Consider the following 26,579-nt stretch of genomic DNA (forward strand, 5'->3'; position numbering starts at 1 on the left):
TTTATTATTCCCTGAAATCAAGTGCATGTATTCATACAGAAGAAGAATTAAAAATCTTATGGTGTCCAAATTCTGTGTTCTGTTATTTATGTGCAGGTGTAGTAACTCATTTTATAAAGGATATAGTTCTAATATTTACAAATAAGAACAGTGCTTCCTGTAAATGTCTTTTTAGTCCTGCATCAGAGCAAAAGAGAGTATAAAGCTGGTTATCTCAGGTTCTCATGTGTGACAACTAAAGTAAGTAATATATTCCAACGTGCATTTTCAGGAACATGTTGAAGGAGAAAACTGTGATCGTTGCAAACCAGGTTTCTTCAATCTGCAGCAAAATAATCCCAAAGGCTGTGAGGAATGTTTCTGCTCTGGGAAAACAAGTGTCTGCACAGACTCTCACTTCACCTACAGAAGTGTAAGAAAAATCCTACCATATCAGTATATGCCATTGGTTTTGTGTTTTTGTATATTCTCACTGTCCATTGTTAACAAAGTGCATCTTACTATAAAATCATGTGTGGTTTTTTTTTGTTTGTTTGTTTGTTCTGTGCCCCATACATCTTTTCATTTATTGAAAAGAAAAGGCTTATAAATTATATTTGCTTAATTGTGAAAACATTCTGGAAGAAGTGTAGTTGAATAATGAAAATTACAAAAGAAGTTATAAATGTCACAAATGAAGCCATGTGCATAAACACAGTCCAGGCACATGCAAACATAATCACTACTTAGTTAAATGCAATATATAATAGAGCGACCACTTTTGCAGGTCATTATTAGATTTCTAGACTTGAAATAATTAAGAATTTTGAAGCATTAGATGTACAACAAACAGTTTACATAACGAGAAGGGATGCCTTACTGGGGGCATTTTGAGTGAATTTCTTTTGCATACTGCATCCCTAGGAAAATATGTGGAAGTAAGAAGAACCTACTGTTCTTATTGGTACTGTAGAAAAATGTCTCTAGCATGCAAATATACTTATATTAGTTCTCAAAGCTTAGACACTGAATCTACTATAATGGATGTATGCTACATATTCATGTCTGTAGATCTAGTTTGGGAAATATGTTCCAGGTCTGGTAGCTCCTGGTCTCAGCAGTACTGTATGCTGGAAATCTGAGTAAAATCATGTGCCTGGTGTGCTCATTTACATGTTAGCATCTGGAAAAAATTCCAGCCCACAGCTGAGCTATTTTATTGTTCTGGTTGTATCCAGGCTCCAGAAACCATTCTTGTATGAACAGTATGCACCTCTCTGCTGATTCAAAAACTCAAGTTCTGGGGCTTTCAGCTTTGTTTTGACTTTCTAAAAAAAGTGTATATTTAAAATTGAAAGTTGTTAGGCTTTATAATAAATATATATATATATTATGAATTAAGTAGTCTATTACAATCAGAAAATGTGCATCCATTTGTCAGCTCATCTTCTATACTCTCTGTGACTGATATTATTTATTGTAAACTTGTACAATATTCAGAGGAATTATATCAGTTATGCAAAAGACTGTAAGATAGAATTTCCTCCTCTCTCTGTATGATGCAAAACTGTGAAAGCAAATACTTGCATACAATACATACTTCAGACAAACTGCTCAGGAGTTATAACTCCCAATTGCAAACAATAAGGTAATTTTTTATTGTTATTACCCTTATATTTCCTTGGCTTTTGAACTGCTATTAATCATATAAATCACAGTCAATTTTTTAAAAATGGAAGAATGAGAGGTTTTGACTATTGAAATGACTGATGTCTTGATTCTGACTGTAAAATGTGTTTTGTTTTGTTTTTTATTTTCTGTCATCATAGATAGAAGACATGAATGGTTGGTATCTAGCTGGCTTACCGGGTCTCATCAGAGTTACTCCCAAACAAAAGAATAGTGGCGGACGTCAGCAGCTCAGCATCAGCAATGTGGCTGCACGTAAAGTACTGCCACAGACATATTATTGGAGTGCACCCAGTTCTTATTTGGGCAACAAAGTAAGTGCAGATGGTGCTTGCCTAAATGTTAATTTGATTTACTGAGAGAGAAAAGAAGTAAGGCTTTGGAGGGAGGTGGAATTGATGGAAGATTAAGTTGGATAGCTATTTGACCAGCAGAAGTGCAAGTAGAAAGGAATGAGGCATGTGGAGCGTCCTTGTGAGGCAAAAAATATATGCAGAGAAAATTATCTAAGTATCTTTGACCTTGAGCCTTTTTTTGGCTTCTGCTGTCACGTATTAGAGTAGTCTGTACAGTTTGCAGCATTATTTTTTGAATGAATTAGCTGGTGTGCAGTTCAGCTTGTCCTGTTCTCTTCCCACCTTGTCCTCAGCTTTGAAAACCCATTCCCTCATCTGCTTTTCATAGATGCAAGTTGTGTATCAGATGTTGTGGGGGTGTGTTACAAAACTTTAATGTTTGGCAAGAAGCTTGTGTGGGGAGCTGTCTGCCCTAGTACTTGGAAAATGCTGTTGTGAGCTCTGTGCCAGTTCTAATGCATATAATTATCCAAATCTACATGTGTGGATGTGTGCACATACACACATATTCATGCCTTGCAGATTTAAGGCAAATATTTGCTTTCTAAAATCTTGGGTGCCTTTGTGGTCTGATGTCTGGGCCTTTCACCATTATGACCTCTCTGTCTGTCTGTCTGTCTGTCTGTCTGTCTCTCCCCCTCCCCCCCCCCCCCCCTCTGTCTCCCCCTCTCTCCCTCTCTCTCTCTCTTTTTTTTCTCTTTTTTTTTTTTTTTTTTTTGCCAAAGTGTAAAACTGAGGACTGAATGAGTCCTAAACATTAAGACAAACAGCTTTCCATTTTCCATAATCCCAATTATGATAAAATGTTATCTGAAATGCTAACCCTAACACACGAGCGTATTTTCCACTGTAGTCTCTTAGAGCTAGTCAACTTCTTATTTATTTATTTTCTTCCTGCTGGCTGAAAATCAACATGACAGAAGGTAAGTGAGCATGTGGAAACTAAATAGCATTATTCCAAAGAATTGGGCATCCTGTTCATGGCTATAAATTGTTAAAAATAGTCAAGCTCATTTAGTTGGACAAGGGAGAGTTTTTTATACAGTTTTCCATACCTGGTGAACTTACCCTGTGATATGAATTGATACTTTTACATACAGAATTTCATCCTGCTTCTTTTCAGAGAGCAAAATAATAATAAGAATGTGCACAAATCATTTGAATGTGGAAGATATTTTTTCTGTGTAATTTGGAGGTCCTTTGTGGTTACTGTCAGACATCTCTGTATGAATGAAACAATTTGCCTTAATAACTGAGCTATATAAATTTTTGATACTACAGTAATACTGAAAGCACTCACAAATTACCACAGTACATCTTAACTGTCATGTTGCATCATGTAAATTATAGTCATAAAGACACGCTTAGCCCATATGATTTATGCTATGGGGATGGAATATTGCGAGTCCTTATTTGTAAACTCAATAAAATATTTCTCTGAACAGATGAAACCAAATAAAACCAAACATCTGAAACTGGATAAAAACACCCTTTCCTCAGACTGATTGCTAGCTGTGTGGTAGTATAATAATTGGTATCTCCGAGCAGGCAACTGTCGTTAGGAATTTTTTTTGTCTTAGGAAAAGTAGAGAATGATTTAGGAAATCATATATCAAGTTGTAAACTTCTATTGTAATACATAAGCCTTGTGTCACAGAAAACTGTTTTATTTTTATTGTTAAAATTACTATTCTTAAGTAGTATTCCCAAAATAGAATTGGGTTCCAAAAGGTAGTAACCATGCTGCATTTCCCAGTCTTTAAATATAGCTGAAAAACCTTATTTAAAGGATTTCTTTTAATATAAAATTGGCATGTTGTGCTTAAGCCTCCACAATGTTGATTGCCATATGTATGCTATCTGCTTGTTTTACATCCATCTCCAAATGCTTCTTTTGGATTAAAAAAAAAAAAAAAAAAAAAAAAAGTGTTATAAGTGGGATGCTCCTTAGTGTGCAACCTTCAGCTTTCTTTTTTTTGTGTTTCTAAATCTGGATGACATTAGACTATGTGATACTGGTCTTTGACTGTGTCTCTAAGGAGAGATTATAAATAACAGGAGGCTATAGATGATACAATATTCTTGTTTATGTCAAAGGAAGAATAATCAAATTATTCAAATTATTTTAACATCGCTGTATCCTTTCACTCTTCTAAACATCCATGCCACTAAAAAAGCTTGAACTTTTTTGGACAAATATAGATCAAATACAGGTACTTCTTTTCTCTTCCTTTTTTTTTTTTTTTTAAAAAAAAAATAAAGCCAGCTATTTTACATCTGACCATATAATATCTGTTTGAACCGAAAACTTGAAGTCTGTTTCTGTTTTTGATGCCGAATGCAGTTTGAGAGTAATTTGGAGGAATTTTATTTCTAGCAATTGGAGAATAATTTGGGAGAACAGATTTAAAATGATTAGTATCAAAGTTTTAGTAGGTATCAAAAAATAGTTTATCTTCTTACCTGCCTATCTTATGATACCCTACTGAACTAAGGATTAGAGCAATCAGAACTTATGGTCCATTCAAGCTTCTAGTTACTGAAAAATTCTATCATCTCTAACTGAATTGTTAGGTATTTGAAAACATGAATTGTTTCTGTAAGCAGTTTCTTAATTTATTTTGACAACCAACCTGTAAGTGTGTATTAAATTTGTCTCCATGCTAAAATATTTCTATAAATTGGTCTGAAAGCATTAGAAGTTAGAGTCTGATGCTGTATGATCAGAGCACTGAGAGTATAAAATTAATGAAAAATTAGGTACTAAAGTCAGCAGGGTGATTTGAAGCATCTATTTCTTTAAAGTCAATATTGAAGGTCTAGGCATCCATGATGTTTTGAAGTCTTGCAGTATGTATATGCTCTGCCTCATTTCCTTTGGTATCTCTGCAAAAATAATTTGATAACTTCTATGCTGAGAAGCCACCTACAAGTAGCCATCATAAGCACAATATGGAACATATCTAAACATATAACCCCCTTTGCTGTCCCCTGCCCCCCAAAACATGAGGGGTATCTGAGACCACTTGAGATTCTGTAAGGAGGTATCCATCTTTGATTAGAGAAAGTCTTTCCGCTTTGTTTTCTGTCTGCTGCTGCAAATATGTTACTTTCTTATCTAAGGCCCAACTTTAACTATGAAGGTGAAGAATATACCCTGCCACTTTAAGGTGGTTAGGGCAGTGCTCTTAGGCAGCATGTAGAGGTTAGTTCAGCCTTTAGGCAGAAGACGTCCTAGAATCCAGGTCTCTGAACATTAAATTTAAACACCCAGTAGCCATACAGGAAGGACATAGATAACTCATACTCTAACATCTCTGTCTACGTTTTGAGCAGCTGCTGCCAATACTCAGATTGCAAACAACATGAGAGAAGCTCTAAAACATCCCTGCTTCAAAACACCATTTGCTTACTAACAGGTCCTGCTAAGATTGAGCAGTTTCTTTCATCAAATATAATATTGCAGTAGTCATTTGGACTAATTGTACAGTATGATCCCATTCAGTGTGAGTAAAGTTAACTTAATTTGGTCCTTCATGAAATCCCAGTATACTGAAAGTCAAAGAAAAAGAAAAAAGAAGATTAAATCTTGAAAGTCTGTTAACATGGAAAAATTCTAAACCATTGTGCTTGTCAAGTCCATATTCTTTTAAGCAGACATATGGTGAATATATTGTTCCTTCTCTGACCTCTAGTGAAAACCCAGACAGCAACTGAAAGTTTTGTGTAGTCTGAGCATGCAGAACAGTAAGGGGATTTGTTCCACTTAACCCTGCCACTTCATTTATTTTGCCTGTTTTTGTTGTTGTTGTTGTTTCTTTCATAATTAGCTGTGAAAACTGTTTGCTGGTTTACAAAAGTCAATGTTTCTTTGATTCCAGAAATGAAGACACTGTAATAAGCCTGTAGCCAATATGTACAAATTTCAAAAATCTATCAGCCTTTAAAAAGTACTTTGCTGTGGAAAGCTAAAGACTAGAATGGAGGAGCAGCATTTTCTTTGTAACATATTATCTATTGCAGACTGCTCAGAATACCTCATAGGATTAAATATTGAATTATAGAATAATCATAAACCAGGTCCTTGTGGCTTTTATGTTTATTTCCTTCCATTTGTTTTCATTTCTTAGGCAATTCTGGTGCAAAAAGCAGAATAATGCAAAGAAAATTGCAGTCTACAGCTCCCGGGGGGGGAGGAAGAGTTGAAACCCAAAACATAAAGAAGCATAAATAATACAATAATCAGCTGGAACAGAAATGCCAGGATCAATTGTCCTAAATTATTAATGTATCTAAACCAAGAAAGCTTCATCTAGTATTGTCACGGTTTTAGATATCAAGACTTTGTAGTTCATAGGACGTGATTGAGTTAGGTAGATCCCCAAATCTTTTTCTTGCTCCTACTGCCTGCTTCAAAAAGGTGAAAAATCTAACTTAACACCTTTCAGTATAAGTGGATAAGATGCAAAATAAGTTTTTGGTGGAAGCTACATTTTTCTACCATCATGTTGTTTTTAAATTCATTGGCCTCTCAGGAAAAACATGACTGACATAGCCTACATAATTTCAACAGACAGCTGTATCTTAAGCTGAGCCAGCACTAATTTTATTATTTTATTTTTTATTTTTATTTTTTAATTATTTTTGGAGTATATATCTGTACGACTTTTATTGTCAGGAAATTGAGGTAATGAAATTTATGTTGTCTGTTGTGTTCTCCCATTGTGTGTGCCTTTAAAAGATATTTATTTCTTTCACATGTTTACAAGGAGAATTTAAACACTCAGGTAGAAGATTTGGTTAGCTAGTGTAGATGGGTTGCCCAAGCCTGAGTCTGTCATTTTGTAACATAATGTCAGTGTTTGAAGGAGCTGCTGATTGTCTGAGGGATTTTCCCACAGTAACAGAAGTCCAGCACCTTGTGATGAAGTTGTCTAATTTATACCCTCTGCAAAGAAATGAGTTTCAGCCCCAGATTTGACTTTGTAACAACATCTAATCTGGGGAAAGTAAGGAGGGGATGGAGTAGGGAATGTGACTGTGTTTTGAATGACTTATAAAAAACAATTTAATGCAATCATTTATTGATTCTTAACGTCTTGTAAGTTTGAGCAAAGTGAAAGTTATGTTATTTGCACATTATCCATATGTGTGCTAAAATACGAGTAGATATCAGCAGCACATAATATTCCAAAAATCTCTGTTTGGTGTAACATCACTGAAGTTATTCACAGTTGCTGCAGATCCTCAGACTTTTTAAATTTGTGTCCACAGCCAACACATGGCAAAAAATTAAGATGATTCATTTGAACCTAAAGAAAAATAGTTCTTGTAAAAACAGCTAAATTAGTATCTTTTGGCGTTCACATTTGAATGCATCTTTCTGGGAAAAAAAAAAAAAAAAAAAAAAAAAGCAGCTTATTTAGTTTATTGATTTATTTTATTTTTCTAACAAGTAAATCATAACCTAATATAAATAATGTATTTTATTTTACATCACAATCTAAATTGCCTTGACTGAAACTAAGTCACCATGGTAATTAGATCAGATTCGGGCAATGGTATGAAGCGATCTTCAACTTACTCCAAGTGTGCTGCTTACTTTATTAGCACTTACTTCACTGTAGCTTCTGAAAAGTGAGATAAAAGCCAAATTCAGATACTGAAGGATGAGACAGACATAATCAGAATACAACTGAAGAGCAAAATATTTTAAAGGTCTCAACCACAAATGACTGATTCTTCCTTTACGTTTACTTAATTTGTACTAAGCAGTTTAGTTTAGATTCTTCGTCTGTGCTGAAATATTCTCCCAGCATGGCAACAAGAAATGAGATAATGGTACATCTATACATTCTCTCATAGATAGCCAGAATTTGTCTGATTCCCAAGTTAAACACTATCAGGATTATCCTAATTGGCGTTCAGCTACCCATGACACACCAAAAATAACACCAACCCACCAAGACATAAGTAATTTTTGCAAACCTTGTTTCTCCTTAATTCTTTCTAATGGTGTTTGGATAGCCCCTTGGGACAGTTCAAATACAGCTATTGTGATTGCAATAAAAACTAAGGATGCCTAGTAGACTATTAGAGCCTCTTTGTACCTTTGAAGTGAGTTGGAACAGAACTCTGGAACTCTGAATCTGTCTAGCTGAGTCCATTGACTGCAGTATTTCAGGTATCCCATGATACATTTAATTTCTTTGTACTAAAATCATCTTATACTACTGTAGAGAAAAGAGAAAATTTATTGTTGGTGAAATTATTTCATAAATCTCTTTGCATTACCTGCTTGCCCAAGTCTGCCTTGAAGGCAAGGGTTTTAATCAATAGTGGCAGTTGAAAAATGGAGAAACAAGCAAGGAATAAAACAGTTTCACAAAAGAAGGGATGTAAACAGTTGAGAAAGAATACTGAGGGGCATTAGGAAATAGAGAAGACAGTAAATTGCTTGCTAGATTGAAAAGTCTTACTCTTCTTATCTCTGATCCCAAATACTAAAATACTGATGGATCTAACAAAGCAGAAGAAAAAGTCGGTGACTTCAAAAGAACTAATGTGTGATGATTTGTAGTGAGTGCTAATCAACACACAACAAAACATGGTGACAATGGTTCAACATGCTTTTCCTAAGCTAGAGGCAGCTAAATTGAATAGTGGTTACTGACGACTACAAAGGACAACTGAATTTTATAGAAGGGGAGGATATACAGTGTTTTTTTTTTCTTCAGATGTTTTTCTGATGTTTTTCAAATAAGGTTTTGCTTTGTAAAAAGATACTTGAAGTTATTTGCTGACCACAGTAGTTTAATGCAGTTTTGCTCAACTCAACTGGTTATATTAATCAGAATTTATAGTCCAGAAATCCAGCTGATACTGAGTTGCGCAGGAGTGTGATGAAAGGATCTAAGTCCATCACCAAAAGGCTATACATAAGAGCTACTGAAAGGTCATTCTCTGCGTATAAGAATGACAAACAGGGTAAAAATTAAAACTTGAAATAGAATGTGATTGAAATTGTTGAATTTACCAATCATTAGTAAAACTTCATGATACTGCTGAGCTTTATTTTTGTAATTTTGTGGTGTTCTACTTTTTTCCACATTTACAAAGCAGGAGATAGAAGGGCAAAAGTACTGAGATTTTCTGCTGGTACTTGAGAGAAACAAACATTTATATAAACTATTCATATTACTTTCAGTCTGTGCTATATTGTTTATAAAGTCTGTCATGCTCAGTAGTCTTGCATTGGACAATCTCAGAATCTTCTTCACATATAGAATCTCCAAAAGATAGATAAGTTCCATTATTTCTATTTTACATTAATTAGCACTGCTTTATTTCATATATTTTCAAGCCAATAAGTTTTGGTGCCTATATTTGATTGATTAATTTTGCCTTGTGTCATTTAGGACTCTTAAGACCAATCCAGTGGCCATAGGTGCTCAAATCCAAGAGCCTACTCACCTGTGTATGGATGCAATTAAGACATGAATTTATGTGACACTTATATTTATCTTACTGTATGTAGCATGATGTGATATTTTAATCAGTTTATGGATCTGATAGATCTAATTCAACTAAATAAATTTGTTAAAGGCATTTTACATCCATTACCATTAGCAAAAAAAGTTGTATACTTGTAGAACAAAATATTGTTCTATTGTATCTTTTCAAATTTGATTGAGAGTAATTAAAGGCAAGAGTCACTTGTTTTTAAAACACAAAACACCATTACTAATCCAGGATGTAGAAGAAAGGAGAGTGGTTTATCAGCAGTTGAAAAGGGTACAAATTCAATTAAGATGTCCTTATAAAATGCAAAGTGAAACTGACATCAAAGTGTATAACAAAAAGCTGCTTTTCCTTTTATTCTGCATGTGTTTATAGGAAGAAATAACCAGTTCCTCAACTAGTTATAATAAAAAAATGAGTAATTTTGTAAATTCTGTATATTTTGACTTCATAAATTCATAAATGATTGGTGAATGGTAGGCCCAGTATGCTGCAAGTCTCTTATAAAGTCTAATTTTCAGAGGGTGATACTCCATACTCACCAAATTTCCAGTTAGTCAACTAAAAGTTAATTATCAAAATCCTAATTTTTGTATGTTTGAGCTTAATACTAAAACAACAGAGAAGGGCAGACTATTCTACTCTTCAGATAGCTTGTTATTAACATCTGATTTTTACACCTGTACCGGGTCTGTCTGGGTTGGAGTTGTCTTTCTTCATAGCAACCTGTATGCTGTTGTGCTTTGCATTTGTGCCTAAAGCAATGCTGATCAAACAGTCTTTTGGCTCTTGCTGACTAGAGCTTGCACAGCATCAAGGCTTTCTCTCCAATCTCCAAAACAGTAGGCTGGGGGGGAGAAAGAGATTGACAGAAGACACAGCCAAGGCAGCTGACCCAAAATGGCCAAAGAGTTATTCCCTAACCATATCATGTTGTGCACAGCAGTGAAGCATTAGGAAAAGGAGGAAGGAGTCATGATTTTGACTTTGGCGTTTGTCTTCGCTAATAACTATTACATGTGCTGTGGCCCTGCTTTCCAGGAATCTGCCTGGCAAAGGGGAGTAGTGAATAAATCTTTTTTTTTTTTTTTTTTTTTTTTTTTTTTTTTTTTTGCTTTGCTTTCATATGCAGCTTTTGCTTTTCTTGTTAAACTGTATTTGTCTTGATCCATGAGTCCTTTCACCTTCCATTTTCTCCCCATAACAGGAGAAAAGGGAGTGAGCAAGAGGTAAGGTGAATGTTTGGCTATTGTCCAGGCTAACCACCACACCACTATTGAACTGACGGTAGAAATAGAACCTGAAAACATTCAACAAAAGAAGATTTCAATATGGTTGCAACATGCTTACAAAAATTGAAAAATCAAATGGGAACCAGAACTGACAAGAACATAGCACAATAATGATCATTATCGTTTTAGTTTTGACTTTATTTTTTTTTTTTTGTAGATTCATTATTCTAAATATATTAATATTATGAGTTACTCTTGGTTTGATCTAGTATCTGAACAGAGTATGAAGCATACTTTATACCATGTAGGTCCTGGGTCTTATGTACACGATTCCATCTTTCTCATCTATCCTACCATTACCTGACTGCTAAAGATTCCTGAATGGAACCATACTGCATCATTAAATCTCTAGAAGGCAAAAGGAGCTCCATTCCTTTACACTCCTATTAGGTTTATATACTGTAAACTGATCTTTAGCAGAAGAGAATGATGAGGACAAAGATTTTATTTTCCAAAACCAGACTCTAGCTAACAATAAATTTATTTTGAAAACAAACCTCAGTGGAAATTCACTAAGTGAATTCACTAAGAAGAGAGGGTTACCTTAGCTACAGAATGAATTTGCCTTTGTCTTCGTGGACTCAAGAGACAAAAGGGTTAAGATCAGGTATTTGGCATATTGAAGGGATAATCATGTGCTAGAACCCCAATCTGAACTGTGATGAATTATTAAACAAGTGGTTTGTTGGGTGATTGAATATTACCTGCAAAGCACCACTCATCTCCTTGAGGCACATCCACAGCTAACTGAATTGAGCCAATTAGACTGACTGTCTCTTCAATGAGTTGTGACCTATCAATGGTAATAGCTTATTACGATGATAAATGAACCCATCTCTCAAACTGAAGCCTGAGTACACACTTCAGCAGTTTCCCTGAATCACAGGGCCATTACCTCTCAACTTCAGATTGACAGGAGCGTCAGCAACGAGAGCAGATAGCATGCATGAGTAGACACAGATGATTGTTTTACCCAAATGAATAGATTTACAGTTATTTTTTGGTGAAGTTGCTTTGTTTGTTTGTTTGTTTGTTTTAATGGACCTGCCTGAACATTCCTTATTTTGCTAGAAGCACTTTAAATTTCTCACAATATGTGCAGTACCTCTCCTGTCTCCTGAGATGGCTGGATGAATTTCTGATTGGTATCTACATGCCGTTTCAGTCTCAGAGGCACTCTGTATTGTAATACAGATGAATACTTTTTTTCTAATTGAAGTGTTTGTTTTATTTATTTAGCCCTCTCAGTCCTATCAATTTATTTTCCAGAAGTAATTTTCTCAGAATAATAAGCAAGGTAGAGGAACTGTAACGCTATCAATACTTTTCATTAATTTATTATAAGGTTTTGAAACCTTTAAGTATCAAGTATCATAAAATATTTAGAACACTTATGGACCATTTTTTTGTTTGGTTTAACTCTTTTTGGGAACAGGATTTTTTTTCCACAATGAAGACAGTTGTTTTAACATCTTTTCCTGTATCAGTTTTCCTTTATTTATTTATTTATTTATTTTTTTTTAATATTTAAGGACTTCTGTGTATTTTATTAATTAAAAATAACAGTGCCAGTCGTACATACCTTCAGTTTAACATCCTGAAATGAGATTTTGTTATAACTCTTTTTTAAAAAAAAAAAATTAAATCTCCAAAAATAAATTCTTTTATAGATTCATATACTCTATTTCAGTTATCCACAGGATAGCTATACTCTGCTCTGAAACTGTGGCCTGGAGTGAGTTCTCCCTTGAATGAAGGCTTTAAGCTTAAGTTATCCTGTAAGCACAGCAATCCTATCCATATGCACGCCTCCCTACTGTATGACATACTGTATAACTTACATCAGAAAGTTTCCTGTAGTGTCCTGAAAAGCTATGTCTTATTGCAGTGCATATTTAAATGCACATCTAATATGGCAAAACTTCAGTTTCTTCTAAGTTTGCTTTGCCGTGAATTGGGAAGCAAGTTTGCAGCAACATTAATGCATATTAATACTGTGAATAGTTTGCATTAGTATTCTATCTTCCATGCTCCAGAAAGCCATACTATCATATTGAATTTACATTGTTTTGTTTTGTTTTGTGGTGTTTTTTTTGTTTGTTTGTTTGTTTTTCAGATTGGATTTTCAAAGTAAAAGTGTTCAAAGTTATATTATAGAGGAACTTGTTATTCTCGCATGTTTTAAATAAAATTAAACAGTACGGAGCTATACATATATTTTAAATGTTCACCAAGTTAAAAAAAAAAAAAAGAAAAGAAAAGAAAAGAAAAAGATGTAAAGTAAGAGAAGTAAAATGAAGAACAAAATGAGTAGATCATTATCCTATTGTCAATAGCTATGGAAATAATATTTCCTAACTTAATAAACCTAGGTGGTCTAAACCAATAAAACTGGTGGACTGAAACTGCTTTTTGAAATGTACAAAGTACATTTGTAACAACATATGACTTTACAGCTAATCAAATAAATAGTTATGTTGTTTGGTCAGCTGTGTCTTATTATTTACATTTTTGAGCTAATTCTGTTTAGTCTACAGTGATGAAAAGTCATTTTGAGAAAGAACTTTCCACAGTTTTATTGCTGAAGTTCATGTGATATCATGTGCAATCCAGTAAATGATTCCTCTCTTTCATAGATGACATGTTTGTACCGTTCAGGTCAAAAAACTATACAGTTCTGGACAAAAATCCAGTTTTGTCATTTTCCTGTGTCTTTTTTTTAATGTCAAATATATAATACGTATATATATATTTGAATACAAAGAGCTTTGTATATTTGTTTGCTCTATCTGACAAAAATATAAATGTATGACATAAAGCATGCAAGAGAATAAAACTAGCCACATGAGATTAAAAACACTTAAAAACTTTCTGATACAAGGCCAATCAAGTCAAACTTCAGCAATCTTCAAACTTTTATATTAAAGCTAGCTGAGAATCCCTCATCACAAAACTCAACTTGGATTTTTTCTACCAAACATTTTCAAATTTTCTATTAGAAAAACTGAAGTGAGATACTTTGTTTCATATTTTGGCCAACGACATTGCCAAATCAAACCTGAGCCTGTCTGGCATTAATGGAGATTTTCTGAGCTTCTGCATTGTGCCTTTGAGGATTTGTCACTCATATTTCTTCTCTTTCTTTGTTACTGAAGACAGACTAGTGGTAGTAGAAAAGTTTTAACATTTGGTAACAAATACAGCAACTCAAAATCTCTTATTCCAACTATGAATATGATCAAGTAGATGACCCTATCAGTAAATTATCACCATGCCTAGAACTTCATGAAACAAAACATCTCTCTGCCTGCAAAATTCAATGAGATAAATAGTAGATGAAAGATCTGAGTCAAAAGAGCTCTCCAAGACCATCCCTCAATTCCAAATTAAATAACACTACATCCACCGTTTAGAAGCAGCCTCATCAAACTTATCACATTTATTAAAAATTTTTCACATTTATTAAAATGTGATAAAACATACTTGCTAATACAAATCACAGAGCTGCAAATGTAATGGTTTTATGAAAGTTGTAGACAAAAATAAAAGACTTAAATAATTTAAGAAAAACATTTCCAAATTTTCAATGCAAGCTTTTGTTAAAAATATTCCAAAAAAAATCTGATGAAGTTTACATACTTTATCTAAATTAATGAAATCAGCAGTATTCCCCTAAAGTTATATTTGTTTATTAATATTTTGACTGGTTCTTGTATACCTTAAGACTATTGTTTGTGAAAAACTTAACCTTAACTACTTTTCCCATAAGTCATTATTTAGCTTCTTTGTCTACCTTCTTTTCAATACTATGAACTGTTTTCTATATTTGATTTTGAGAAATAAGATTATTCTGGTCTGTAGAAGTGTTGTATAGCATAGTAACTTTGTTCTGATCACATATTTTGTATTTCAAAACATTTTGCTTCCCTCTCTCAAGATTTTTACATCACAGTCCTTTCAAGCTGTCTTTCAGTATTTTAGGTGGCTAAATGCTGCAGGTTCCATTTAGAAAATGTTTTTTTCTACAGATATATGAAATGTGCTACCACAAGTGAATCTCATTGTTCCACAGGTGCATCTAAAAGTAAAAATTTCTAGAACATGTATGAAAACTACTTTTCTACTTTCTTCCAAAGACTCCTAATGCTTTTAACAAAGGAAAACTTATTTAAATTGTTGTGTAGATTTCCTGTATGTATTTTGCATATTTCATTTTTATGTCCATTTAAACAGATTTTTGCATAAAAAATATGCATAACAAACATATAACTATGTTCTGTTGTTTTTCTTATGCTTAAAAGAGAGGATTTTGATTTGACCTGATATATAGTCCTTCCGACACTTTTATTGAATAAGGACAGTTTCATATTCAAATGCCAAAATCTTTAGAGATCTGAAAAGCCATCCATCAGTTTCTCTATTTTGTACCAGAGGTTGTTTTGTGATACTCAGGAGTATAGAGAAGATCCAGTAGAAATAAGTGTATAGTGACTAAAGTCAATCATGTCTTTGAAAATGGTTCCGGAGTATCTTGCCTGGTAGAAGTGGGCTGTTTTCTAGTTTGCTCAGGTTTCATAATCACTGAAGCATCGATGTTACTGCTGCAGCATTTCATAAAGCACTGAAAGCACTAGTTATTTACCAAAATATGTTTACTTTGCCTGAAGAATATGGTGAATTTAAGCTTCTACTACAAAGCAGGATTTATTGTGCTCTAGGAAGGTAGTGACTGCCACTTTAAAGTAAGTGGATGCTAATTAATGCTTGAATACAGCAGATATTATATGGATAATGTGGATACAAATCCACATTGTTAATGAAAAAAGATCCATCATAATGAGTATTACTGTCTATGCTGAATTATGATAAAATTCTTATGGAAGGATAAATGACATCCATTGTAAAACCTAATAGATATCATTATGGTCAGTGTTAAAACAATGAATACCAAATGAATGAGTAATAAGAAGGATATTAAAGCTAAATTTTATTCACTAGGTGCATTGGTAAAAATATGTAGTCTTTATCACAGATTTATCTGCACATCTTGTAGGTATACAAGTTCACTCTGTGTGCACTTTAGGCAGTCTGGGACCAACAGGAAAATTTGAATGCTGCAGTGTAAAGTTATTAACTGTTGCACTAGAAGGGCATTCATATGGTTTTATGTAAAATACTGGAAGTTCAAAGAAAGTAGTCTGAATACTGCCCCAAAGGCCATAAATCTTGTCTTCTTTTCTTTTGTATACAAAGCAACTTAAATAGAAATTCCAGCAATATGAGAGTGGCAATTAAGCAACCATTATATTGTTAGTGTGCTTTAGTATCCTGAGTGTGTGAACGAAAGCATGAATACCCAGAGACTTTAGCTGCCCAGAGAAGTACATCAGCTTGGGACGGCATTCAACATCTTATTAAGAGTGGAGATAAAAGCACTCAGTAAGCTGTTTCCAGCTATGATTAAATGAGTGAGTTCAGTGAGCTCCTCAAAGTTCTCAAGATTCTTACAGGTGTCCATAGGGCTAATTTGCCATTTTAAGCTTTCCAAAGGCTTGTAATAGGTTCTCTTTATTAATTAATTAATTTATTTATTCCTCGTTAGCTTTTGTGCCAAATCTCCACAGAAAAATTCACGTAGCTACATGCTTTAGAGACAATTATGTAGTTAATGACCAGCCTAAAAATATCTCATGTTCCCACTGAGTTGTTTTTCGGGAGAAGACAGGTAAAGAGTGGATTTTATGACAGAATTGTATCTAGGAAGAGTGTGGATGCATGCTTGCATATCACCTACTTATGATTTGGACTGCTAGGAAGGATATGAAGTGATTAATTCTGTTAGAGAGTATAGGTAATTTTTATGGGGGATTTTTTTGTGTAACTGAAACAAAAATTTTCCCTTTTTATCTCAATCTCTTTGGTATACCAACATATATTAGGGTATTCTCTTATAGATCTTTGGTCTGGATCTATATTAGGTCATCTGTTCTTTGGATCTGCATCAGGTATTCTGCAATGGCTCTGGGGAAGAACTTTCTTTCACCTGCAGTACTGAGAGCTTTGCATATGAAGCAGGAGCACAAAGTCTAAAAAAGCAGTAAACTGCAAACAAGATTCACACTGCAGATCTGAGAAGAGAAATTTGTCCTGAGAGGGAGATCGTAGATTCAGGTATAAAGCTACTCTTGCCAAGTAGTTTTATTTTGTTCTTCAGGGAAAACAGAGAGAGATGTGGTAATATATTACCTTCTGAGTGTGTTTCTATTATTATGATCAGAAAGCACTGCAGGAAGGGTTTATACTTCCAGTTCTTGGCATAGAATAATAAACCTGTAGTATCTTCCTGAGGAAAAGACAAAGTTTGAGAAGATAATAGTATCTAGACTGTATCAGAAGAAAGTCCATCCACCCAGTAGGCTGTTTAATCACAGTGGTCAACAGGAAATGCCAAGGAGTATATAATAAGGAGCAGGCAAGGACTTGGTGACAATTGATCACATACTTTCCTAACCTCAATTTGTAGCCTGGGTACCTCTGAATTGATGGTGGTGGTTTTATATTTAAAGGTCTTCAGCCACTCTTACCACACATTCAAACCATTATCACACGAAGATCTAGCAATGAACGAGGGACTTGTCTGGGGCAAAGTCTGGTTCCACAGCATCTCTCTGTGGGCTGCCCTCTACCACTGTTGTTCGATTTTGAATTGTCCCTGAAAAATGTTTCATATGGGAAAATCCAGGAGAACAAAATGTTTTCTCTCTAGCCTCAGTAACACTATTAAATGTATTTATTTATTTATTTATTTTTTACACATAGTGACAACATAGTTTTTTTATAATAGGTTTTAGTGCTGCTTTACTCTGTCCATCTACACAGGCAAGGCAGATAAATTGTCTGGAGGCAAAATCACCTGTAAAGAAAAAAAGAAATGCAATTATTTTCCATGGCTTCAAAGCACAAACTATTGTATTTGCTTCTCATCTTTTTTTTTTTTTTTCCTTTCTTTTTTTAATTATACAATAGGAAAATGCTTTTAAATGTTTCTTTTGGGAGGGATGACTTTATAATCAATCCTCTGCTAATTAGTTAAAACAGTTATGTTAGTAATGATTAGAATCTGTATGTCATAGGAGTTAACGTGTTTTGTGATTTTGCTGCTGTAAAGACTCAAAGAAATCTTAAACCTCCCTGATTCAGGTTAGTATCAAAATAAACAAAAGAACAACAAACATATTGTTATTGCTCCTCTAGTTTATGTGATCATATCACATGCTAACGTTTTGTGCTGGAGTATATAAAAAGCAGTGAGCCCTGGAAAGTGATCTGAGCCAGCATATATACTACTAAATAAGACTGAAGGAGAAGTAATAAGTCAGATCAAGTAGGATCATAGGAGGATACAGAAAAGAAGAATTACCATAACTACTGCCTAAGGCATATTCTGGCCCATTCTTGAGTGGCCCCCATGCAACAGAAATAGTGGTCAAAAAATATCTTTCTGAGCTTGTGTTGTCTGATTTTAATTGTAGAAATGAGGTGAACTGCATTCTCCAAAACCTGTTCTTTGCTGACCAAGAACTTGAGTTTTGTAGGACAGTTAATTGTATAAAAGTATATATGATAATGCACTCTTCATTGTTATTTATCAGCATCTCATATGTGGTAGTGTTGTCTGTGCTCCTTTAAAGACGTATGATATTTTGCACATTATCAACATCAGTTATGAGGCAAAGAAGATGTACATTTTTTCCTAATTTCTTGTCTTAAGCCTTAAACAACTTTCTGGGGCCTGTAAGAATGAAGCAGTGCATACATTATACATGCAACAGAGCTGAGATTTTTGTTAACTGTACGCTTGTTCTGCAGCTACTCTGTGTCGTTACTATCTTCTGCATTCTGGTAGACACCACAGATTACAGATGGCTGATATTCTTGTTACTTGTATATAGCAGGATCCAGACTAAAGCATGTAAATGTCTAACCATTCATTCAGTGTTGAAATGTTGCTAGTTGTATCTTGTTTTGCATGTCTGTTAAGTGATTTATTAAGCATTTTATTTATTAAAACACTGTGAACTTGAAAACAACCCCCTCCATAGTAGAAATGACTGCTAGAGCACTATGACTAATGTCCTTACAAATATGTTCAAAGGGAATTGTGGAGTTCAAGTACATTGTTTTATGACTTTGGGAGGCAAGTAAGAGAATAATTGTATTGTCCAAAGATACAAGACACAGCACCATAGCAAGTTAATCACTTCAGAGTTCCTCCTGCTTCCCAAAAGTGAGCTGCATTAGGAGATTAGTGCTATAAAAACAACCTGACCTGAGAGATTCTTGTGCTGTAGGGACTGAGGATTAGGTACAGCTCCAACAGTCAATTCACTTAATAACTTCTCATGTCTGAAGTTACATTATCCACTTTTCTATCTTTTATAGAATCCAGCTAAGCTAGATCAATATCCTGAGGAAATGTGACTTTCTATTTTAGGATGACATTTTCTTACTTGGCAGGATATTATCTTCATACAACATGTGTACAATATGGTACTAATTTATGTTAGTCTGGGAAAAGTTCCTTAAATCTTGCACAGTGTATTCGGTATTGTAACTATTAATTTAGACATTTTAAAATGTTCTTAAAATATCAAACACCTCCTCATTTTACTGTAAAATAATACTGAATAGAGGAGGTACGTAGGAAAATGCAGGGTCTAGAGTTGTTGCTGTACTGAAGTAAAGGCCTAACGTTATTTTTGTCATGAGTTGCTCATTCCAGCAGGTTCATATTGGAGTAATAAAACAGTGCTTAGGCCCAAACTGAACACACAGACTTCTGTATTCAACCATAAAATGGCATTTGGATGAATTGAGTTTTGAATATGCAGATTACCAATTATGAAAACTGTTTGCAAATTACTTTTTGGGCTACACTGCCAGAAGTATTGTTCACGTGGTATTGTGGTTTAACCTGGCAGGCAGCTAAGCGCTCATCCCTCAACCTCCACCTAGTGGAATGGGTGAGAGAATCAGAAAAAAAAGGAAAAAAAAAAAAAAAAAAAAAAAAAGGTTAAACTTGTGGCTTGAGATAAAGTTTAATAGGACAGAAAAGGAAGGGAAAATAATAATTATTAATAATATTATTAATAGAGGAATATACAAAAAAAGTGATGCACAATACAATTGCTCACCACCTGCTGACCGATGCTCAGCCAGAGCATGAGCAGTGCCCCAGCCAACCCCCCAGTTTTATTGTTCCACACAGCACCACATGATGTGGGACATCCCTTTGGGCAGCGTGGGCCAGCTGTCTTGGCCATGTCCCCTCCCAGTTCCTGAAGCACCCACAGTCTCCTCTCTGGACACGCAGCACCAGGAGCAGGAGAGGCCTCAGCTCTGTGCAAGCACTGCTGTGCAACAACTGAAACATCCCTCTGGTATCAGCACCTAAATCCAAAACACAGCACCACAGCAGCTACTAGGAGCTACTAACTCTAACCCAGCAGAAATCAGGACACACGGGTACTTTAAGGGTACATCTGTATTAGTAAACTAAGCATTGCCAGGACCTATTCTCTAGTGTTGAGGCCTTTCACATGGACGTACTGTTAACACACTATGCTATCGAATTAGTAGCAACTATTTAAAGAAATGACAATATAGAGTAATTTAGGAGGGTGCCAGGACCTGTTTTAATAATTTTAAAGTATGGCATTTGAGCTCCACTGTTCACTACCATGCTCTTTCACTGTTTAATTTTCTTTTGTGGATGTTGCTGAAGAGTGTCAAGCCATTTACAGCTCATCTGTATGTTTTGTAGCATCTCATACCACTGAGAATCCTCAGTTACGTGAATATTTCAGACTACCAAATACTTAAATCCTGCTTGAATTAAGCTATTGTTAATAATTCTGCATTAAAAAAAAATAAAAATGCTATTCAGTAGCATATTCTAGTATTTTCTTTATTTTTGTGTGTCTCTCAATGCAATGTTTTCTCACACAGAAAACTACTCTCAAGATTAGTCTCTCACATTGACACCTAGAGACTCCTTTTAGTATTATTTTTATTTTCCTAAATACAGGCTTCAATACTAATACTTAGAACTTCTCCAGAGTTCAGGAGAAGAGTTGAGCTTAGAAAAGCTCCAAACCACATTAATTGGCAAGATGAAAATCACAAGAGAAAACAGTTTTAAGCAGTTTAAATAGTTCTGATTTGCTTGCATACCATGCAGTTTATCAAATGAACTTCCTAAATGGGAAATGCAGAAACCTTGCCATATAATTAGTTCTATTCTGGTGTGTTAATTTCACAAGTCAGTCTTGATGGTTCAACCAGAGGAGAGAGACAAGTTCCCCAAAAGAACAATTCATAACAGTAACTCACTAATGCTCTACATGAACTTAGCTATACTTTCTTTTTCTCCACTGACAGTAGAGGGGCCCTAGTAGTATCAGCTCTCTAAAGCTAATTAGGCAAAATTAACTGGGGTAAGGATCCCTAAAATTCCCACTTTAAGTTGAAAGTCTTCTGTTTTGAGTTATATTCCAAAATGCTGACAAAAGGTAGATAAAGGTGACCAAAACCCTATAATATTCATGAGAAGTTTTTGTTTGTTTGATTGATTTTCTAATTTCTATTGAAAATTTCTTTGACAATCTGCATTGGGCACTGTACCTATAAAGTAAACTGAAGCATAAAAAGTCTTGTTGTGCACTGGTATTAGATTCATTTATGACTGGAACCTGTACAAACATGTCAGATGTCCTGTGTAATAACACCAAGATCTCCCAGTTGGTTTAGACATTTCACAAAAATAATCACTTTTTATTTTTCTCAATTTACTCATGAATCTAAGGTACAGCGTCCCATGTGTAACACTGCTATAAAAAGGCTACAGTTAATATAATTGGTAAGTAATGGTTTACATTACTGAAATGTTTATGGGTGGAAAATTATAAAACACCAGCTTTCTAAACTATAAACTTTAAAGCAAAACATAAAATGTATATACATTGATAGAATCATCTCATGATTGCAAAGTATATTTCTCCATCCAGTCCTGACTCTTTTGTCCCTGTGGCAAATACAGTAATTGCCTGTGTAGAAAAATTACTGTTAATAAATATTTTTGTTCTTTATCTTTCCCCATATGTATTTTAGCTTTCCCCAATAGGTAAAGCAGCTGGGAGCAAGTCAACATCACATGACCAGTAAGTTCTCTGTAGCTCCTCAGTGGTCCAAAGCAGTCCTCAGGAAGTAATTACCTTAACTATGCTGCTATCAGCAACGGGGTATAAATGTTCCAAGCTAATTTTAAGTGTTTTAATTAATAACTGAATTTCCAGCATCTGTGATCTAGACTGCTTCCAGTCTTCAAGTTAACCCAAGCATCTCTGCATCCAATAACCCATTATTTTTTGCATAATTTTGCACCAACTGGATGCCATACATCAATTAAAAGCAAACAAACAAAATCACACAAATAATTTACATAATAGACAAAAGTAATACAGAGAGACAATGTATGGAATTGGGGAGATAACTCTTAAAGGAGAAAGTGTGTTGAGAAGCAGTTTTAATTACATGGATAGAAATAAGAACCTTGCAAAAATCATCCTGTGCCTAGATAGACTTCCAGGAAAACATAGTTGCTTAACATCTGTGAGAATTAATTTAAATTAAAGTGCTGAAAATGACATAAATATTTGCGCCACCCAAGAGAGTGCGAGAATAACACCAGGTCATGTCAGAAACCCTACAATGTCCTGGGGACCTGTCCTTGCCAAGCAGAAACTCCTGTTTTCTTAGAAAACAGCAGATGATATTGCACCATAGAGCCATCTGTGGTACTTATTATGGTAAGTGACCAAACTAACAGTCAGTTGTAGACCCACTTAATTTATATAGCGCAAATATATGGTCCACAGTGATTTTCTCAGTCTTTTCCCTCTTGCAGCAGCTAGATTATTAATCTGAAAAAGGACAAAGGACAGCCATAATTTGCACTGAAAGTAGTTCATGTGTACTACAATTAGGCAGCATTAATTTTAAGGGTGAGTATATACAACCATGAAAGAACATCAGGGATTCTATCAATATGGGAATCATTCTCAAGAATATCTAAGTCAAGCCATGAAATAAAAAAGATGGGGAAAAGGATAATAAGAATTTGCTTTGATCTACATATGATAAAACATTTTTTTTTATTTTTTTTCTCACCCAGCTAAAATGAAGAAAAAAAAAAGAAAAGCTGAAGGATTTCATTACAGGTCAAAGGTTTCATTTGGCATGGAGCAGATGTATTTGGTTTGCAGGCATTTCTTAAAATTAAGAATATTAACAGCACAGCTGTGGAAGACTGGTAAATTCTCTGTTTGGTCAGTTTAGTCTCTGAAATACTTTACATGTTAAACTATCAGGCAAACTTCCTCAGAGTTTCTGAATACTTTCATGACAAACAAAATCTTATTTTTAAAGTGAAAATTACTTCATCATTACAATCCATTTCATGGTGGCGATGTTCTGTTTTTTTATTTATTCTTCTTCTTCCTTCTTTTGAGTAATAATGGGAAGTTTTTAAAAACCTCCTTTAATCACCTCATTAAATTGACAACTTTTTCACTTTCCTCTTGCATTCCCTACAAAAAGAAGTTTGAAGTTCTTTGCTGTTGCAGAGGATGCAATACTGGTTAGGAGCAGAGTGGTCAAAATGGTGTACTAGAACACTTTCTAGGCTTTACATACTAGCAGTCCCACATCTTCATTCCAGCCTTATACCAATTAAGTGCATAAATCTATTAAAATAGATATTCATTTGAATTTTTGTTTGGATTTAGGAGTTGGGCTGGATGATATCCAGAGGTCCCTTCCAACCTCAACCATTCTGTGACTATAGTATCCTATTATTAGGTTCAGACCCATAAGCAGTTAAAGAATACTAATTACTTTTAAAAAAAAAAAAAAAAAGATTAAAAATTAAAATTGTTAACATCAGAAAAAAAATTGAAATTGAAATTTATTACACCTTACTGTATGTTGTAGAGTTGTAGGTGAGTTTATTCAAAAAACACTGTATTGATAATAATTACATTCTGCTGGTGTTTTTTTATGTCAACTATTTCTGTTACTCTGTAATGTATCTAGTACAGTGCCATGACCTATTCCAGAGTTCAATTATCATATTAGAAATGCTACATGCCAGTTCATATCATTAGTACCTCAGTTCACAGTAGTTAAATGGCAGTACAAAGATCCACAGGAACTAAGTACAATGAGAAACAGCATGTGTCACTTCTTGCATATGGATTATAGAGACGAGCTTTTCTTTAAAGAGCTGAGTAGCTGACACATTGGAAGTGAAGAGTTCTGCTGGTTTCAATACCTTAAATTTACTGTTCATTTTAATCAATTCAGCCAGTAGGTAAATAAACTATTCCAACTGGATAGGCATAATGTACTGTGTTATTATGGTAAACTGTTTAAAATACTTGAAGTAGTTCAAGTTGCAGTCTTTTCAGACCCTTAGTGTGATCACACCAGAATCAATTTTACTCTATAAGCAAAATCTTATGTTGAAAACTCTTGAGCAAATCACATTGGACAGAATTCAACTTTTCCTGTTCACCCCATTGAGATCAGTCTTCCATAATTCTTGTCTATTTGATTGAATCTTCATATCTAATGAATATGTTGTTATATTGTATATTTTGGCCTTTTCTAATTGTATCTTCTGTGACGCATTCCTGAAGTGCTAGGCATCCTTAGACACCACAGCTTCAAGTAAGCTATTGAAATTCTGCTCCCTTGGCCTCAGTGAGACTTGAGATCTATTAAAGAACACTTATTAGAGGGTGGAATGCTGGAGAAATTATTGGATCTGGATTTTTCATTACAAACTAAATGCTGGACTTAAAAAACCACAGGCTGCAATTTTACCATTTCACTGACAACAGAATTAGACCAACCCTGTTCCCATTTGACTATTTCAAAATGGATCTCTTCCATATAGCAAATGACAGGTCCTGATGCTTCTTTTTAGAGCACAATTATTTGTGCAAATGGCTATGCACCTGATATTACACTTTACTATGGAAAAAAAAGTATTTTGAAAAAAAAATTCTACATCTAAGCTAAAATCTTTCAGAATCATGTACAGAATACACTGAAATTCCAAACATAGGACTATGAAAAAGTGATGATCATCTCCCCAAATATATACACACACACATATATATATTTTCCTATTATTATCTTTGTTAATGGTATACAAATAGGTGCATAAAGTTTTATATTCAAAGTTTATTACAAGAACATGACAGTGACAAAGACAATGAAATGCACAAGTGTGTGCGTATGCATGTCACGCAAGGTCTGCATGCTTTTGTAAGGTTGTTCTCCAAGCACAGCAAACTTACATTTTATAAGAAAAACCTGATGCCCTGCATGTGTGTGTTTGTGCAGATTTAGTACACAGCAATTTACTCACCGTTGTTTCACGTTCCATTCTTTCATTTACCTAATATAATTTGTTTGAATGTTTTGTTTTGAACTTTAGCAACCTGATTTCTGCTCTACGTTCAGATTTTAACTAATGAAAGATATTGACTACAAAATTCTTAACAGACTTAACTGGGTACAGCACAATACACATCTGTGAAAGTTAGTGGAAAGAGCAATTTTTTCAAGTGTGAAGTAATAGCAGCTCTTGCTAGCTGGCCTTGGACGCTCTTTCATTCAAGATTGTTAGCATTATCTTTAACTCTTTGTAAGGAATATATTAAGTTGGCACTTTTCAGTACAGGAAAGACAGCTTCCTGTTAGCAGAAATTCTCAGAAATCAATTAAGTTTACAGAGTTACAGTAGTTTCTATCAGCAGGAGATGCATTCTGAAATATCTATGAAAAAGTAAGAGAAGTTGTAATTGGAGGCAAGGTCTATCTAGCCTAGGAAGTGGCCTCCAGCAGTGACCAATACTGGATGCATATGGAATAGTATCAGCAAGCAAGCACACATAAATGTTGTCCAAGCATTTGCAGCAGTTTGAAGAAATTTCTTAAGCTAGAGAATAGCTCTATTATGGTCTCGAGTAGGAGAATGAAATGCTAAATGGATTAGAAAATACACAGCATTAGATAAAAACTGTCTTATGTTCTTAAACTGTAATTGGTAGTTAATATAAGAGGTCATGAAATAATACAGATGGTCAAGTACAAGCAGGTGGGAAGAGACAGATGATGAAAAAGGATTCATGCATCAGTAAATGAGGAGATGATGCCTCAGGGCTGAAAGACATGTTGGATCTAATCTCTGTCCATTCTGCCTTCCAAAGAACTGCAGGCATAAGACATTTTACTGTCAACAGTGCAGAGGGGAATTAGTCCTATGATCAAGTAAAGTGTAGAGGGTCTGGAACACATCACAGTCAAAACAAGGACTTACTGCTTGTAGGTAGATGCTGTGGCAAATAAAACAACTCTCTGATTACATGATTAACTTTTACATTAGTATTATTTAAATATAGATTAACATTTGTGAAAGAGTTTATGGTGTGTTCTTATGTGACTAGAAACTTGTATAACTTTGTGTAGGTCACAGTCCTCACATAACACGTATTTTAAACAGCACTAAGTTAAGCTCAACATTTTAAATCATTTTTCTCTTAATGCTATTGTGAAGTAATAGCTCTTTTATCCACTTTTTATCTTCCAGCTATAAAGTTAATCGTTGCTTCAG

General features: G+C 34.5%; 1 protein-coding gene across 1 annotated transcript in view; it reads left to right on the forward strand.

Moving 5' to 3' along the window:
• Window positions 1–26,579, forward strand: part of LAMA2 (laminin subunit alpha 2) — a 356,269-nt gene that overhangs the window by 139,960 nt on the left and 189,730 nt on the right. Inside the window, 2 exon segments of the mRNA XM_032185008.1 lie at window positions 272–412; window positions 1,809–1,982. Coding sequence (XP_032040899.1) covers window positions 272–412; window positions 1,809–1,982 — 315 coding nt within the window.

Source organism: Aythya fuligula, chromosome 3 (assembly GCF_009819795.1).
Source record: "Aythya fuligula isolate bAytFul2 chromosome 3, bAytFul2.pri, whole genome shotgun sequence".
Lineage (NCBI taxonomy): Eukaryota > Metazoa > Chordata > Aves > Anseriformes > Anatidae > Aythya > Aythya fuligula.